Genomic DNA, 18,464 nt, shown 5'->3' with positions numbered 1-18,464 from the left:
TTCATTTTCATTAATTGTATAAAAATGTATTTATGATCAAGGACACCATTGAGTAACACCAAGTACAACAGGAGTGACCGTCCAAGATGGTCAATGACAACATGGAGTCTTATCGGCCAAACTTTTAGACTCATACATAAGAGATTCCACACGCACCCACTACTAAGAACAATGAAAAACATGATTTAAAAGATAAAAACAAAATGTTAGCCGTTTTGCTGGTGCTACGATTTCAAAATAGTCCAGATATAACAATTGAGGTGATAACTTGTGTACAAAAAAATGTTTTTTTTACATAGGGCTGCATTTAAAAGTTTTTTTTTTTTTTTATACAAAAAGTGCAGGAGCTCCGGAGCCTTCCTTCCTCAAACTCTTCATCACACCCTAAAAACAGAGCATCTTAAGGGTATTTTTTAAAACATCTTTACAAAAAAAAAAAAAAAGGGGTGAAATCTCAAATATACATTTTCTAAATGAATATCTGGGCCATCATTATGGCTTGTTGAATGGTCTTCCAAGTGAAACCTTATACTACATTAACATTACGACCTATGCACGTCATCATGATGATTTCATAAACATTTCCTCTTAAAAACCCGCACCTTGTTAGAGACCACATAACTGCACTTAAAATGGGACTAAAAAGCACACTAGGAAGTAAGCATGCATACCAAATTACACCCTATTCTTTTGTATAGTGCACTATATAGGGAATAGGTCCCATAGGACTGTGGTCAAACAGTGCACTATATAGGGAATAGGTCCCATAGGACTGTGGTCAAACAGTGCACTATATAGGGAATAGGTTACTATTTGGGATGTAAAAATTGCAGGCAGACAACAGAAAAATCACTATTTTTTTTCTCCAAAGGCGTAAAAAAGAAAAGAGGTCGTCAGTTAAAAGAGGAACACATACTAAAATCAGAAGCACAGTGAAAAGTTGAAAAATATATACGTCATATGTACACATGTAATCGAGTGTGTATATTATACAGGTTTGACTGCCCATTCCTGTTAAAAGGAGTCTGGAACAGTCAGGTCCCCACACTCAAATACTGCATGACATTCAGTCCAAAAGTGTAGCTGCAGATGAGAAACAATCTCCCAGAAAGTCGCCACGGTCTTGTTCATTAGGCACCAAAAACGAAGAAAACGGTCCGAATTGGAGACGTTCTGCCTGGACTTGTCCAATCAGAAACGCTTTATTTTCCTTAGTTGCAAAACGTTTGTGCCTTAATGAACACGGCCCTGCTTTCAAGAATAAACAAAGAGGTCCATCCGTCTAGGCAGAAGCCTTTTACAATACAAGGGGACTGCTCTACCCTGGGGGTACAGTTTAGTTTGAGTATAACAGTTTAGTTCGAGAATAGAAAACATATACAAATACTCAAACTGTACATAGCTTCAGGAATTATAAAGATTTGTGTTTTGTGATTTTCAGTAACAAGAAAATCCTCTGTAATGGTGTTTTGTTGGTATTTTCATCAGTAATGAAAACGTTGTAGTTGTAGGCAGAGATCCATTTAAAACAACATCCTCATTAGAGTCAGTTAAACTTGATTCTCCTCATCTCCGCTGTGTTGAAGGGAAGGCATCCCTCTCCAAGTACTGCAGGGCTAATCCATAGAATTAGAATGAACATTCTAATATAAATATACATTCTGTATTTCTATTGGTTAGCCTGCTGGGTCAACCAATCACAAATCAGTCTGGAGGAAGGAGATCGTGAAGACGAAACCGTTCTCTGACGTAAGGCCTTACGTCCTCATTCTGTGGAGGAGTGTAAGAACAGACAACAGGTTGCATAAAATAGTACAGCAACACAAATGAACGAGGTGACTTTCGTGGAGGAAGAGAAAGAACAGAAACCGGTCTGTTTATGCAAGCCGGATACAGACAGTCTAACAGGTACAAGGGCAAATGTTTGAGTGAGTACATAAGGAAGTCGTTGGAGTTGGATGCACATTCAAAAATAAATTCGTTAATTTTTTTTTTTTTTTTTACATTTTCCCCCTTCTCCAGAATGAGTACATACCATCTCCACTAGCTTCTCCAGAATGAGTACATACCATCTCCACTAGCTTCTCCAGAATGAGTACATACCATCTCCACTAGCTTCTCCAGAATGAGTACATACCATCTCCACTAGCTTCTCCAGAATGAGTACATACCATCTCCACTAGCTTCTCCAGAATGAGTACATACCATCTCCACTAGCTTCTCCAGAATGAGTACATACCATCTCCACTAGCTTCTCCAGAATGAGTACATACCATCTCCACTAGCTTCTCCAGAATGAGTACATACCATCTCCACTAGCTTCTCCAGAATGAGTACATACCATCTCCACTAGCTTCTCCAGAATGAGTACATACCATCTCCACTAGCTTCTCCAGAATGAGTACATACCATCTCCACTAGCTTCTCCAGAATGAGTACATACCATCTCCACTAGCTTCTCCAGAATGAGTACATACCATCTCCACTAGCTTCTCCAGAATGAGTACATACCATCTCCACTAGCTTCTCCAGAATGAGTACATACCATCTCCACTAGCTTCTCCAGAATGAGTACATACCATCTCTACTAGCTTCTCCAGAATGAGTACATACCATCTCTACTAGCTTCTCCAGAATGAGTACATACCATCTCTACTAGCTTCTCCAGGAAAGGAACCAGCTTGAGAAGCTCGTTATCGTTCCTGTCCATGAACCAGCTCTCGATGGGAATCCCATTGGAAAGCTGTGATGAAGAACCATGACGTTTTGAATCGTATATGCCACTTTGCCGTCACTTTTATCCAAAATACTTATTGTATATTGACGGCATATCATTCAAGTATGCGATTCCTGCGGGATAGAATGAGTACTGTAAAGGCTTTTACCTGATAGGCGAAGGCTTGAGGTGAATTGTCGATTATTATTGTTTTTGAAAGATCTCTTCCAAGAATGTTTAAGTCCTTGATGTAGTTTCCTTGAACACATACACAGTGCTCACGAAACAAACGATGCCTGTAGGAGAGGAATAACCCAAATGATTAGCCAAGTGTAGAAGTGGGTGTTAGGACATTAGCACAAGCTTCATAGACACACCCTAAACCCTACATAGGTGCACTACTTTTGGGGAATATTGTGCCATTTGGGATACAGGTCACGGTGCAACTCAACACGGGTTATTTGTAATCATTCAAAAAGCAATAACTTCCATTTAACTGACCTGACCAACTGTTTCTTAGGGTCCAGGATGTTGAGCAGCTTGTCTGCATACACCTTCTTAGAGGCAGTGAACAGAATGATCTGTGAACGACAAGAAACCCATAACAATACTTTTTAAAAGTATATATTTCCGTTCTGTTTGATTGTCTGTCCCAGTGAAGTCTACAGTACTGCTAAAGCTAACTCTCTCTCCTCTGCTCTCATCCTTCTAGACCTATCGGCTGCCTTCGATACTGTGAACCATCAGATCCTCCTCTCCACCCTCTCCGAGTTGGGCATCTCCGGCGCGGCCCACGCTTGGATTGCGTCCTACCTGACAGGTCGCTCCTACCAGGTGGCGTGGCGAGAATCCGTCTCCACACCACGTGCTCTCACCACTGGTGTCCCCCAGGGCTCTGTTCTAGGCCCTCTCCTATTCTCGCTATACACCAAGTCACTTGGCTCTGTCATAACCTCACATGGTCTCTCCTATCATTGCTATGCAGACGACACACAATTAATCTTCTCCTTTCCCCCTTCTGATGACCAGGTGGCGAATCGCATCTCTGCATGTCTGGCAGACATATCCGTGTGGATGACGGATCACCACCTCAAGCTGAACCTCGGCAAGACGGAGCTGCTCTTCCTCCCGGGAAGGACTGCCCGTTCCATGATCTCGCCATCACGGTTGACAACTCCATTGTGTCCTCCTCCCAGAGCGCTAAGAACCTTGGCGTGATCCTGGACAACACCCTGTCGTTCTCAACTAACATCAAGGCGGTGGCCCGTTCCTGTAGGTTCATGCTCTACAACATCCGCAGAGTACGACCCTGCCTCACACAGGAAGCGGCGCAGGTCCTAATCCAGGCACTTGTCATCTCCCGTCTGGATTACTGCAACTCGCTGTTGGCTGGGCTCCCTGCCTGTGCCATTAAACCCCTACAACTCATCCAGAACGCCGCAGCCCGTCTGGTGTTCAACCTTCCCAAGTTCTCTCACGTCACCCCGCTCCTCCGCTCCCTCCACTGGCTTCCAGTTGAAGCTCGCATCCGCTACAAGACCATGGTGCTTGCCTACGGAGCTGTGAGGGGAACGGCACCTCAGTACCTCCAGGCTCTGATCAGGCCCTACACCCAAACAAGGGCACTGCGTTCATCCACCTCTGGCCTGCTCGCCTCCCTACCACTGAGGAAGTACAGTTCCCGCTCAGCCCAGTCAAAACTGTTCGCTGCTCTGGCCCCCAATGGTGGAACAAACTCCCTCACGACGCCAGGACAGCGGAGTCAATCACCACCTTCCGGAGACACCTGAAACCCCACCTCTTTAAGGAATACCTAGGATAGGATAAAGTAATCCCTCTCACCCCCCCTCCCCCTGAAAAGATTTAGATGCACTACTGTTCCACTGGAGGTCATAAGGTGAATGCACCAATTTGTAAGTCGCTCTGGATAAGAGCGTCTGCTAAATGACTTAAATGTAAATGTAAAATGTAATGTTTACACGAGAACGGGACCCCGCGGGAATCTGGCAGGGAACGGGAGTCAAGTTCGGGACAGGATCAACAGTCCACAGGAAAGGGCAGTGCAGTAATAGGGGTGGAAATACAGAGTCATGTCACAGACAGACAGGACTTTTTATTTAAACTATTTTCTAAATTGTAGAATAAACAACAAAAAAAACATGAAAACTGTGAAATAACACACATGGAATCATGTAGTAACCAAGAATGTGTTAAACAAATCAATTTTATATTTGAGATTCTTCAAAGTAGCCACCCTTGATGCCAGCTTTGCACACTCTTGACATTCTCGCAGCCACAGGCATTGCTTGTTGTTTGGAGTTTTAGGCTGGGTTACTGTATAGCACTTTGTGACATCTGCTGATGTAAAAAGGGCTTTAAACACAAATTTGATTGAATAGCCTACATACTTTTGCGCACAAAATTGAGCACGGGCGTCAGCAATTTTTTTGTGATAAGGGACAAGAATGTTCTGGGGTTATAAAACTGTTGTAGGATCAGGATAGTACAGGTGGGGGAATTTATTTTATTGACCGAACAAGACAGGAATTAATTTTCACTCTAGTCTACAGTGGTCTGATGTCTATGTATTAAACACATAGGACCTCACCTCGTAAATTTGAGACATGCGCTCCAGGAACTCTCTGAAGAACGGCCTCAAACGCACATACACCTGCAGAGAAGAAAGAATCATATGGAAACCATATGTCAAGAGCGTTCCCTGTTCAGTGAAAGATATATGTTTTGCATGATGAAAAATAATCCATGGGAAAAAGCCCTTGGATATTCTCTTACAATGTGGTGTGAGAATAAAGCGAGGAGAGAGAGAAAGGACACAAGGAAAGAAGAATTGAGAAAAAGCCCTTGGATATTCTCTTACAATGTGGTGTGAGAATAAAGCGAGGAGAGAGAGAAAGGACACAAGGAAAGAAGAATTGAGAAAAAGCCCTTGGATATTCTCTTACAATGTGGTGTGAGAATAAAGCGAGGAGAGAGAGAAAGGACACAAGGAAAGAAGAATTGAGAAAAAGCCCTTGGATATTCTCTTACAATGTGGTGTGAGAATAAAGCGAGGAGAGAGAGAAAGGACACAAGGAAAGAAGAATTGAGAAAAAGCCCTTGGATATTCTCTTACAATGTGGTGTGAGAATAAAGCGAGGAGAGAGAGAAAGGACACAAGGAAAGAAGAATTGAGAAAAAGCCCTTGGATATTCTCTTACAATGTGGTGTGAGAATAAAGCGAGGAGAGAGAGAAAGGACACAAGGAAAGAAGAATTGAGAAAAGCCCTTGGATATTCTCTTACAATGTGGTGTGAGAATAAAGCGAGAGAGAGAGAAAGGACACAAGGAAAGAAGAATTGAGAAAAAGCCCTTGGATATTCTCTTACAATGTGGTGTGAGAATAAAGCGAGGAGAGAGAGAAAGGACACAAGGAAAGAAGAATTGAGAAAAAGCCCTTGGATATTCTCTTACAATGTGGTTTGAGAATAAAGCGAGGAGAGAGAGAGAGAGGACACAAGGAAAGAAGAATTGAGAAAAAGCCCATTGACAATCACTTAACACCTGTGGATTTCTATAGTATCACAGCCTGTACCTGGTAGATGACGTCTTGGAACAGGACAGGGAAGGTCAGCGCTGCGTCATCCAACTCATTCAGACTACAGTGCACCAACGTCTCGTCCTGATGAAGACACAAACAGTACACCTTCTGGTTAGCGGCTGTTCAACCTTCTTTAGTTGAATGCACCGACTGTAAGACGCTGTGGATGAGAGCTAGCCTAGTCGCAGATTGGTTTGTGCTTCTTCTGCCTACTCCAATTGTCAAGACAAATTTAACCTTTGCTTAGCCCCAGAATTTTGAGAAACCAATCGTAGCGCTCCAATGGGAAAGCAACTGTCGTAGACTGGCACACAGGCTATATTAAAAGAGTGCAGAAACTCACCGGCACCCAGGCTAAACAAGAGCTTCTGCTAATGACTCAAATATATAAAAAAATATATATTAAAAAAAAGTGCTACTCACCAAATCTAGGACCAGGGAGAACTCTGGTGTGCTGCGTGTTTTGAGAGGCAGTGCTGGTTTCCTGGCTATCTGCTCCTCTGTCAACGGAGGCACATGTTTGATGAAGAAGTACCTGAAAACAGAGCAGGCACAGAAGATATTAGTTGGTTCAAGTAAAGAAAAAAACAAACATTTACACACACACAATACTTTTCTTCAATTGGTTTGATGGTGATGACGACACGCAGATGGGCGACCTACTTCTACTACTAATTATTCTACAGACATTTAAAGAGGGGCACCTAAAACGTTGTTTGGTTGGTAAATAAACTAAGAGGTAGATACTCACGGATCAAAGACTTCCCAGTCCTCCTCGTAGGTGCCGTCTGCAGGGGCTGTGGGAGGGGCGTGGGGGTAACAGCTGACTGGGGTGCATACCGGAGCTGGATGACATATTTAAAAATGGCACAGAAATCCACAGGTTTTATTTATTTGCATGTACTTTTACCCCGGGTATTTCAACATAGCAAACACAGCAAGTAAAAAAATTCCACTGAATATTCCAGATTACTAATCACTGGGTTTTAACCTGTTAGAAGGGGCGTACCGCCACGGTTACAAGTTAGAAGGGGCATATCACCACGGTTACCTGTTAAAAGGGGCGTATCTGTTTCTGTAACCATCTCCCCTTCCTCCACAGGTGGTTCTGGTGTAGCCAGAGGAGCCGGTGGTGGTACTGGAGCAACAGGAGAGAGGACGACGCCTTCTGTAGATGTGGGGGTACTGGTCGACATTTCCTCCACCTCCTTCACAATCTCCTCAGCCTCCAGCACCTGCCCAGGTGAGTCAGACCCAAGAGTGGCTGGATCGGGGAGATACAGGAGAGACACAGGGGGTTAATCTCAAAAAGTATTTTCTTTGAATCTTCTCTCGTTAACGCCGTACACAGAGAGGAATAAGGCAATGACGAGAGAAGAGTGAACATGGATTAAAAAATATATTTAAAAAAGTGTGTGTAACCCACAGATATGTTTTAGATTTAAAACCTCTGGCTGGACGAGGGGGATACACAGGAGCGACGTAGAGAAGAGGGAGGTATATAAGAGAATTCCTTTAGGACCGGTAAAAAAAATAAACCATGGGGCTGGTATCCCAGACAGATTACACCAAGTCATGGATCAGTAAAGCACGTTGGAGGAACTCCATTGAGTAAATGTGTTTCAGTCCAATAACATCCTTAATCTGTAACCAGTCTTCCTGGTTGAAAAAAAACAAACAAAAAAAACCAAACAAACACAAGACACAATGATGAGACTTGAGGCAGATTCTGTTACCCGTCTTGGTTGCAGGTGAGAAGAAGTTGAAGACGGGAGAGAAGATGGTGCCCAGGAGAGTAGTGCGAGGAGGGCTGATGGCCACCTCCACGGGGACCTCCAGTTTACCGTTGGGCTTCAGGGGCTTACTGTTCAACGTCATTGGATCTGAGGGGAAAAACAAGGGAACTTCACTATTTCCAATGAAACCTGCCAAATCCACCTGCTTTTTTGGCAACGCAGAATATTTCAGATTTCCTGAGCATTAATGATCACCGCCTCCTTACAGCGGAGGGGAAGTGTTGTCCACGTGGTCGTACAGCCAGAACTCTTACAATGGACACGACAACATCCACACTGTTACAGCAAAACAGGACATTTCGATCTCATGAACATTAATGACCAATTGACTCATTGCAACATTTCCAAAAGCAGATGTTCACAAAGATGACGTCGTGACAACAGTTTGTCATTTCGCGCTACGAACGACTCCATTATTATTACAGATTATAAAACCGGTTGGTTCCAGACCTGAATTCTGATTGGCTGACAGCCATGGTATATCAGACCGTATACCATAGGTATGACAAAACATTTTTACTGTTCTAATTACATTGGTAACCAGTTTATAATATCAATAAGGCACCTCAGGGATTTGTGATATATGGCCAATATACAACGGATTCCGCGTTGCGTCGTGCTTAAGAACAGCCCTTAGCCGTGGTATATTGGCCATATACCACACCACCTCGTGCCTCATTGCTTAATTATGCCAGAGGAATGTCTTGACTCACCAGGTTTGTTAGCGCTTCTCCTGCAGCCCCTGGGGATAGCTTTGTTAGGAGGATGAGGAGAAGACGTGATCAGGTTGCTGCTGCCCACTTTACAATCAACACGACTCCTCTTAGCTGGGATGTCATGCTCCATCTGACAGAAAGGAAGCAGAGTAGAGGAACTAGTAGTTAGTGTCACAACTTGCTGAAAGCAACATTCAATATGGAATCCTTCTGACTTGTAGCTTTAATTTAGGATGCTAATCCTCTTCAACCGTTTTAAAATCAAAATGCCATTTTAACTTTAAAAAAGGTGAATTGGACCTGCAGATGTTGGCCTCTTTTGGCTCCTCAAGAAACAGAAGCCAAATGTAACTGGGGGGGGTTTGATGTGGGCGTGTCCTTGCCACCACCAGGACACACCCATCTGTCAGAATCCCTCCCCCCCCAAAATCACAACAAACAAACCTCCTGCAGGTTGTGTTGTACAACTACAGGCAGATGTATGGTGAGATGCCGGAGGAAGCTTTGAACAGATCAATAGCCTGCAGTCATATGAGAAGAACGCAATTTCTGGTTTTATGTAGATGTTCTAAACAAAGTGTTTTGATAACTTTAACATTGCAGTAACAGGTTGATGTAGAATAAACCACCCTTTACATAATACCATCGAAGCGGTGTTTTGCTAATATAACAATGTGCATATTTAATCTGTCATTGTCATTCCCAGGCGATACAGATGCTGCGCCCATCTGCATTGTTTCTGGTGGTAATGGGGCCGACCTTGGCAAACATGGTAATTACCTTCCTGTTTGGTGTCCCATACACACACACCAGGAGTTCCCTGATCCTGGTGCAGAATACAAAGGGTTTTCCCTCCTCCCCATATTGACTGATACCATTGAATTCAATAATAATAAAAGACAATACAAGTAAAAGTTGTCTAGTAAAATGTTTAATGCCGAGTGCCAGGTCTCTCTCCATTCAGAGACATCAGTACAGAGTGCCAGGTCTCTCTCCATTCAGAGACATCAGTACAGAGTGCCAGGCCTCTCTCCATTCAGAGACATCAGTACAGAGTGCCAGGCCTCTCTCCATTCAGAGACATCAGTACAGAGTGCCAGGCCTCTCTCCATTCAGAGACATCAGTACAGAGTGCCAGGCCTCTCTCCATTCAGAGACATCAGTACAGAGTGCCAGGTCTCTCTCCATTCAGAGACATCAGTACAGAGTGCCAGGTCGCTCTCCATTCAGAGACATCAGTACAGAGTGCCAGGCCTCTCTCCATTCAGAGACATCAGTACAGAGTGCCAGGCCTCTCTCCATTCAGAGACATCAGTACAGAGTGCCAGGCCTCTCTCCATTCAGAGACATCAGTACAGAGTGCCAGGTCTCTCTCCATTCAGAGACATCAGTACAGAGTGCCAGGTCTCTCTCCATTCAGAGACATCAGTACAGAGTGCCAGGTCTCTCTCCATTCATAGACATCAGTACAGAGTGCCAGGCCTCTCTCCATTCAGAGACATCAGTACAGAGTGCCAGGCCTCTCTCCATTCAGAGACATCAGTACAGAGTGCCAGGCCTCTCTCCATTCAGAGACATCAGTACAGAGTGCCAGGTCTCTCTCCATTCAGAGACATCAGTACAGAGTGCCAGGCCTCTCTCCATTCAGAGACATCAGTACAGAGTGCCAGGCCTCTCTCCATTCAGAGACATCAGTACAGAGTGCCAGGTCTCTCTCCATTCAGAGACATCAGTACAGAGTGCCAGGCCTCTCTCCATTCAGAGACATCAGTATCAAGCCTGTCTGTCAGTCTGGACTTCATCACATCATCTTGCAAGTCTCCATGTGCTGGCTCCATAGATGTTTCTGTGAACAGTCACTGTTCTAATATCAATGGCAGTTAGGATATGTCTTTACCAGCGCTTCATTAAATGGTCACAGCAGCGTAGATCAGCTCCTAGCCCTTCCTCAAAGATACTGGACGGTCACACACACACACACAGGGCACTGAACAGACACGATCAATACTGGTTATGATTATCCTGGTGGAACCAACCTGATCAATGGATTTGCCTTTCTATTTCTCTTCAGATATCAGAAAATGTGAAGTGAAATAGCTTGGTGAACACAGTGATCAGGCTGGTTCCCACCAGGCTAGGTTATAGCCTGGAGATTATATGGAGAACACAGTGATCAGGCTGGCTCCCACCAGGCTAGGTTATAGCCTGGAGATTACATGGTGAACACAGTGATCAGGCTGGTTCCCACCAGGCTAGGTTATAGCCTGGAGATTATATGGAGAACACAGTGATCAGGCTGGTTCTACCAGGCTAGGTTATAGCCTGGAGATTATATGTTGAACACAGTGATCAGGCTGGTTCCCACCAGGCTAGGTTATAGCCTGGAGATTATATGGAGAACACAGTGATCAGGCTGGTTCCCACCAGGCTAGGTTATAGCCTGGAGATTATATGGAGAACACAGTGATCAGGCTGGTTCCCACCAGGCTAGGTTATAGTCTGGAGATTATATGGAGAACACAGTGATCAGGCTGGTTCTACCAGGCTAGGTTATAGCCTGGACATTATATGTTGAATACAGTGATCAGGCTGGTTCCCACCAGGCTAGGTTATAGTCTGGAGATTATATGGAGAACACAGTGATCAGGCTGGTTCTACCAGGCTAGGTTATAGCCTGGACATTATATGTTGAACACAGTGATCAGGCTGGTTCCCACCAGGCTAGGTTATAGCCTGGACATTATACGCATCTAAGAAGTAGAAAATAAGCAACAAATAATGACAGTTTACATAAATTGTTTTACAATTGGGTTTTCAAGTGTATCAAAGTAATGAAGTGGGTAACCTTCTGTGTGTGTGATATATATTTTACAAATGATGAGCCACTGAAAACGGTTGCAGGTGAAGGCCACGTCTATGTGAGACACAGAGTTGGTTAACGGATGATCTCCGTGTGTGTAGTTCCCATCGTGAAGCATGGAGTAGGTGTGATGGTGCTTTGCTGGTGACACAGTCAGTGATTGATTTAGAATTCAAGGCACATTTAACCAGCATGGCTACCATACCATTCTGCAGCGAATAGCCACCCCATCTGGTTTGCACTTAGTGGGACTATCATTTGTTTTTCAACAGGACAATGATACAACACACCTCCAGGCTGTGTAAGGGCTATTTGACCAAGGAGAGTGATGGGGCTGCATCAGATGACCTGGCATCACAACCACCCGACCTCAACCCAATTGAGATGGTTTGGGATGAGTTGGATGGCAGAGTGAAGGAAAAGCAGCCAACGAGTGCTCAGCATATGTGGGAACTCCTTCAAGACTGTTGGAAAAGCATTCCAGGTGAAGCTGGTTGAGAGAATGGCAAGAGTGTACAAAGCTGTCATCAAGATAAAAGTGGCTGCTTTGAAGAATATAAAATATATTTTAATTTGTTTAAAACTTTTTTGGTTACTACATGATTCCATGTGTGTTATTTCATAGTTTTGACATCTTTACTATGTAGAAAATAGTAAAAACAAAGAAAAACCCTTGAATGAGTAGGTGTGTCCATACTTTTGACTGGTACTGTATATACAACGCAGTGTCAGATGAAGGCCCAAAGAAACTGTCAAAGACTCTAGTGACATACTGTTCTCTCTGCTAACGCACGGCAAGCAGTACCGGAGTGTCAAGTCTAGGTCCAAAGGGTACCTAACTACTTCTATAGCCAAGCTATAAAATTGCTGAACCATTCATCAAATGGCCACAAAGACTATTAACATTGATCCCACTCATCAATGCAAAGTCACTTTACCCCCACCTACCTGTACAAATTACCTCGACTAACCTGTACCCCCACATATTAATTCAGTACCGGTACCCCCTGTATATAGCCTTGGTCATTGTATGTTATTGTTACTTTTTATTTGAAAAAAATTGTACTTTCGTTTATTTGGTAAATATTTTCCCAACTCTATTTCTTGATCTGCATTGTTGGTTAAGGGCTTGTAAGTAAGCATTTCACAGTAAAGTCCTGTTGTATTAGGCGCATGAGACAAATAAAATTTGATGACAGGAATCCATGCTTTGCTTTAGTTTCCCCTGGTACTGTTCCTAAATGCTTTAGCATTTGAGGTACAAATCCCATTCAAGTCATGAGACCGATAACAGTATTTTTCCCCGCATCATCTCAAATTGATTGTGAAGCTCAACAAAGTCATTTGGATTATTTGAACACGAAGCGTGTAAAACCGCTAAATTATCCATCCCGTGACATGAATGGGATGTGCCGCAATTGATTTTATATTTAACCTTTAACTAGGCAAGTCAATTAACAACAAATTCTTATTTACACTGCTCAAAAAAATAAAGGGAACACTAAAATAACACATCCTAGATCTGAATGAATGAAATATTCTTATTAAATACTTTTTTCTTTACATAGTTGAATGTGCTGACAACAAATTCACACAAAAATTATCAATGAAAATCAAATTGATCAACCCATGGAGGTCTGGATTTGGAGTCACACTCAAAATTAAAGTGGAAAACCACACTACAGGCTGATCCAACTTTGATGTAATGTCCTTAAAACAAGTCAGAATGAGGCTCAGTAGTGTGTTGCCTCCACGTGCCTGTATGACCTCCCTACAACGCCTGGGCATGGTCTCCTGAGGGATATCCTCCCAGACCTGGACTAAAGCATCCACCAACTCCTGGACAGTCTGTGGTGCAACGTGGCGTTGGTGGATGGAGCGTGACATGATGTCCCAGATGTGCTCAATTGGATTCAGGTCTGGGGAACGGGCGGGCCAGTCCATAGCATTAATGCCTTCCTCTTGCAGGAACTGCTGACACTATAGCCACATGAGGTCTAGCATTGTCTTGCATTAGGAGGAACCCAGGGCCAACCGCACCAGCATATGGTCTCACAAGGGGTCTGAGGATCTCATCTCGGTACCTAATGGCAGTCAGGCTACCTCTGGCGAGCAGAGGGCTGTGCGGCACCCCAAAGAAATGCCACCCAAAACCATGACTGACCCACCGCCAAACCAGTCATGCTGGAGGATGTTGCAGGCAGCAGAACGTTCTCCACGGCGTCTCCAGACTGTCACATGTGCCCAGTGTGAACCTGCTTTCATCTGTGAAGAACACAGGGCGCCAGTGGCGAATTTGCCAATCTTGGTGTTCTCTGGCAAATGAAAAACGTCCTGCACGGTGTTGGGCTGTAAGCACAACCCCCACCTGTGGACGTTGGGCCCTCATACCACCCTCATGGAGTCTGTTTCTGACCGTTTGAGCAGACACGCACATTTGTGGCCTGCTAGAGGTCATTTTGCAGGGCTCTGGCAGTGCTCCTCCTGCTCCTCCTTGCACAAAGGCGGAGGTAGCGGTCCTGCTGCTGGGTTGTTGCCCTCCTATGGCCTCCTCCACGTCTCCTGATGTACTGGCCTGTCTCCTGGTAGCGCCTCCATGCTCTGGACACTACGCTGACAGACACAGCAAACCTTCTTGCTACAGCTCGCATTGATGTTCCATCCTGGATGAGCTGCACTACCTGAGCCACTTGTGTGGGTTCTAGACTCAGTCTCATGCTACCACTAGAGTAAAAGCACCGCCAGCATTCAAAAGTGACCAAAACATCAGCCAGGAAGCATAGGAACTGAGAAGTGGTCTGTGGTCCCCACCTGCAGAACCACTCCTTTATTGGGGGTGTCTTGCTAATTGCCTATAATTTCCACCTGTTGTCTATTCCATTTGCCCAACAGCATGTGAAATTTATTGTCAATCAGTGTTGCTTCGTAAGTGGACAGTTTGATTTCACAGAAGTGTGATTGACTTGGAGTTACATTGTGTTGTTTAAGTGTTCCCTTTATTTTTTTGAGCCGTGTACAATGACGGCCTAGGAACAGTGGGTTAACTACTTTGTTCAGGGGGAGAACGACAGATATTTACCTCGTCAGCTCAGGGATTCGATCTAGCAACTTTTCCATTACTGGCCCAACGCTCTAACCACTAGGCTACCTGCCACCCAAAACGTGAGCATTTGCAAACAGTTCACACAAACACACCTTGACAGCATTTCCCCTGATGAACTTCTTGATGGTGGAAAACAGGCCCGTCTCATTCTTCTGCATTCTGAGGCCTCTCCTGGTCGCAGCAGTGGGCTCCACCTCACAGTGTTTCCTCTTGGCCTGGGCTGGGCGGGGGGCCGAGGCTGGGGCTGGACGGCCGGGGCTGGATTTGGGACCAGGTTTTGGTTTGGCGCTGGTCTGCTGAGAAGCTTTCCGCACTCTCAACCTCATCATCCTACACGTTACATGGAAGACTGGTGTGGCAGCACAGCAAGCAGACAGGGCAATATATATATTACAAGTACAACAAAGAGAACACAGGAAACCAGTGAGGTGACATGTTGCCAAGTCAACACTTTAACACAGCCACAACACATTTATTTATTATAGCCCTAACAATGTGTTTATTTTTACTTTGTTAGAATGTTTGGCATATTCTTGACATTTGTATTCCCCAAAAACGACTTTATCTAAAACAATAAAGAGCATTGAGAATTATAATTATAATGTATAAATATTTCAGAATACAGATTTAAATTGACAATAACATATCCACAGTGGGATCTATGCTACAGTACTTGATCCACAGTGGGATCTATGCTACAGTACTTGATCCACAGTGGGATCTATGCTACAGTACTTGATCCACAGTGGGATCTATGCTACAGTACTTGTAGTTATTTTATTAACACTACCAGGAAAGTGGGCGGTGTTAGTTCTGCAAAGCTTTTTTTCCCCCTTCTAGCTGAAGTTGTTGGCAAACTTTTAACTAGGTGCTAGTATGAGACCTAGGTAACTAGTTAAGACGACAATTCCCTTTCACAAGTCACATAGGACGTTAAACAAAATAAATATGAGACTTTACCAAATGCCACCACATATATATATATATATATATATAGCTCCAAACATTAGTAATGTGTTAGCTAGTATCTAGCTAGCAGTTGTTAGCAAGCCAGTGAACAGCGAGTGACAAGCATGAACATTACATTAGCCAGTTAACTGTTATGTAACCAGTGTTTGGCTAGCTAACCAAAACAGCGACCCCAATTATTTTATTCCGGCCATTCTAAAACGAGATACAGGTATTACAGGTAGTAAGATGGCAAAGCTAGCCAACAAAATTGGGACTAACGATTTAACATTTTTTTAAAGTAACGGAATAGTTGTCTGGCGACTAGCTAACGGTATCCATCACTTAAGATTAGCAGGCTAGCTAGCCATTTTGATTTCACGATTGCTAACCAAACATGCATAACATCGGTCAGCAGTTTTAATATTAGTTTTAATAAATCAAATGACTAGTATCGTCGCTAGATATAGCTAGCTAGTCACGTTAGCTGGTAGCATTTTTAAAAGCTACATCAAGCTGGCTAGCTAGGTGCTCACTGGTGATATGGCAATCGTTTGAATCAACAAAAAAAAACATGTTGACACAGCCATAAACAATTAACGTTACTTACCGATGGTGCAAATAAATTCGTAACCAAACTTGCCGCTTGCCTGTCCACACTGGTAGCCGCAACGGTGCGGCCACCGAGAGAGATGTCTGTCCGTCGTTATCGCTGCCAGCTGTGTTCAGAACCACAGACCATCGACGGGCTCTTCGGACGCCATTTCCCGCCTCATCACAAATTCCCGAGAGGGTGCACTCGATAAAGCTACTCGGGACTCCAGCACTACTTTGATGTCTAGGAATGTGGATTATATTACATGCAATTTACAGTGTACCACCATCGCAAAAGCAGCTAAAAGTAACCACTAAATAACGTCATAAAAGTATGCGGTAAAACGGTTTGTGAGAGATATTATTTTCATGACATGGTTTGACGGATCACGTGTTTCAATACGGAGCATATATGTGGCTGCTGCACCGGAGTAAACCGAGTGTACCCACTGTAATGCGAATCCTAGCTAACTCGTCAGAAATCCCGGATGATTGATTGATTCTCTCTCACACACACACACACACATTATATATATATTATATATATTATATATACACACACACATACTTTAATGTATTTAACTAGGCAAATCAGTTAAGAACAAATTATTATTTACAATGACGCCTACCCCGGCCAATACCTAACCCGGACGATGGGCCAATTGTGCGCCACCCTATGGGACTCCCAATCACGACCAGTTGTGATACAGCCTGGAAACGAACCAAGGTCTGTAGTGACTCCTCTACCACTGAGATGCAGTGCCTTTGACGCAGCGCCACACATATGACCTGCGCAGGCGCACCTCAGCATTACTGGTACACAATTTATTTTCAAAAATAGGTTTGGAAAGCAAAGTCTGATCTCATATACTTCCTAAGCCAACTAAGCATAGTGAGTACCGGTATGTGTGGATGCCTAGTATGGTGTGGTCATTGTAAACAGAGAAGGACGTCATACTATAGAAGTTTAGGAGTAGCCCTTCAGTGGAGCTTATCAGCAAAATAGAACAAAAATAATACATGTGTTATTTATTAAAATTACTCAACTTTTATATTTATAATTTCCTATAGGAATGAAAGCAGGACAATCATATGTAATAAAATCATAAAAACATATCTAATGTTTGCTTTGGAAATTCATATTTAAATACATGTTAGTATAAAGCTGGTAAATTCTCTCCTAATAATCCTCATGAGTTGTGAGAATCCCTGTTACTCCCATTTATAAGACATTTAATTATATACATTGTAAATCGGAATTTGTTCTTAACTGACTTGCTTAGTTAAATAAAATAAAAAATATAGCCTATATGTGAGAAACCCTTCCTTATGGCACTTTAAACTATGTGTTTTTTTGTTTTTTTTTACCTTTATTTAACCAGGCAAGTTAGTTAAGAACAAATTCTTATTTACAATGACAGCCTACAAACAGTGGGCTAACTGCCTGTTCAGGGGCAGAACGACAGATGTGTACCTTGTCAGCTCAGTGGTTTGAGAATATATAGGCCCCCTGCCTATAACATGAAGCACATATTCAGATGAAGGAAATACTTTCCTACCTTAGTTTTTAAAACCTTCCACAATGACTTTCCATGTCAGTAAATGTCTTGCTCAAAGTCATGAGCGGGCCTGTATCTGTGATGTTTAGCCTCCTTGTAAGGCTGTTCAGAAGAATCTGGCAGTAGTGCCTATTTTTTTTCTCATTTTGAATGTTAACGGTAACTTGGGTGTCCTCTTTAGCCTCGTCTACAATGCTTGCTTCCACTAAATGCTCCTTGGTTCAGTCATGGTAAAAAAACTTTGAGGGCTTTGTTTTGTTTTTCCATCGGAGGCAAAGGACATTATTGTACATTCCACCCAATCTTTTGTTAGTTTAATCCATCCAGTCGTTTCTAGACCAAAGCTCACTACATTTCTGCATGTTGTACAGCCCAGCTTTTAATTTCACATGACAAGCCATGGGTTATACCTTTGCTTGTTCTTGAACTGAGCCTCCCTTCAGTGGATCAACCTGGTCTCAGAGCATTTTGTATTATTCTGTACGTAAATCTGAGAAGTTCCTTTATGTATGATATGTGACATTTTGTATGGTATGTATTCATTTGTGAATGTCCATCACCCATTTCGTATGGT

At 43.4% G+C, this 18,464-nt stretch overlaps 1 protein-coding gene across 2 annotated transcripts; it reads right to left on the bottom strand.

Moving 5' to 3' along the window:
* On the bottom strand, positions 1 to 16,591 carry LOC115117274 (CTD small phosphatase-like protein 2-A). Of its 2 annotated transcripts, XM_029645741.2 has the most exons (13): positions 16,348 to 16,591; positions 14,882 to 15,138; positions 8,824 to 8,956; positions 8,051 to 8,197; positions 7,366 to 7,578; positions 7,066 to 7,159; positions 6,738 to 6,849; positions 6,309 to 6,395; positions 5,325 to 5,387; positions 3,218 to 3,297; positions 2,886 to 3,012; positions 2,648 to 2,743; positions 1 to 1,770 (listed from the first exon to the last, which is right to left on the bottom strand). In XM_029645741.2, the coding sequence occupies exons 2-13, from the start codon at positions 15,116 to 15,118 to the stop codon at positions 1,705 to 1,707; spliced, it is 1,455 nt and encodes a 484-aa protein (XP_029501601.2). In that variant the 5' UTR covers positions 15,119 to 15,138; positions 16,348 to 16,591; the 3' UTR covers positions 1 to 1,704. The 2 variants fall into 2 exon arrangements, with proteins under 2 accessions (XP_029501601.2, XP_029501602.2); XM_029645742.2 differs by lacking the exon at positions 14,882 to 15,138 and having other exon boundaries at positions 16,348 to 16,584.
* Positions 16,592 to 18,464: the final 1,873 nt, after the last annotated feature.

This window comes from Oncorhynchus nerka, linkage group LG17, assembly GCF_034236695.1.
Source record: "Oncorhynchus nerka isolate Pitt River linkage group LG17, Oner_Uvic_2.0, whole genome shotgun sequence".
Lineage (NCBI taxonomy): Eukaryota > Metazoa > Chordata > Actinopteri > Salmoniformes > Salmonidae > Oncorhynchus > Oncorhynchus nerka.
This window is presented reverse-complemented; position numbering and strand designations above follow the sequence as displayed.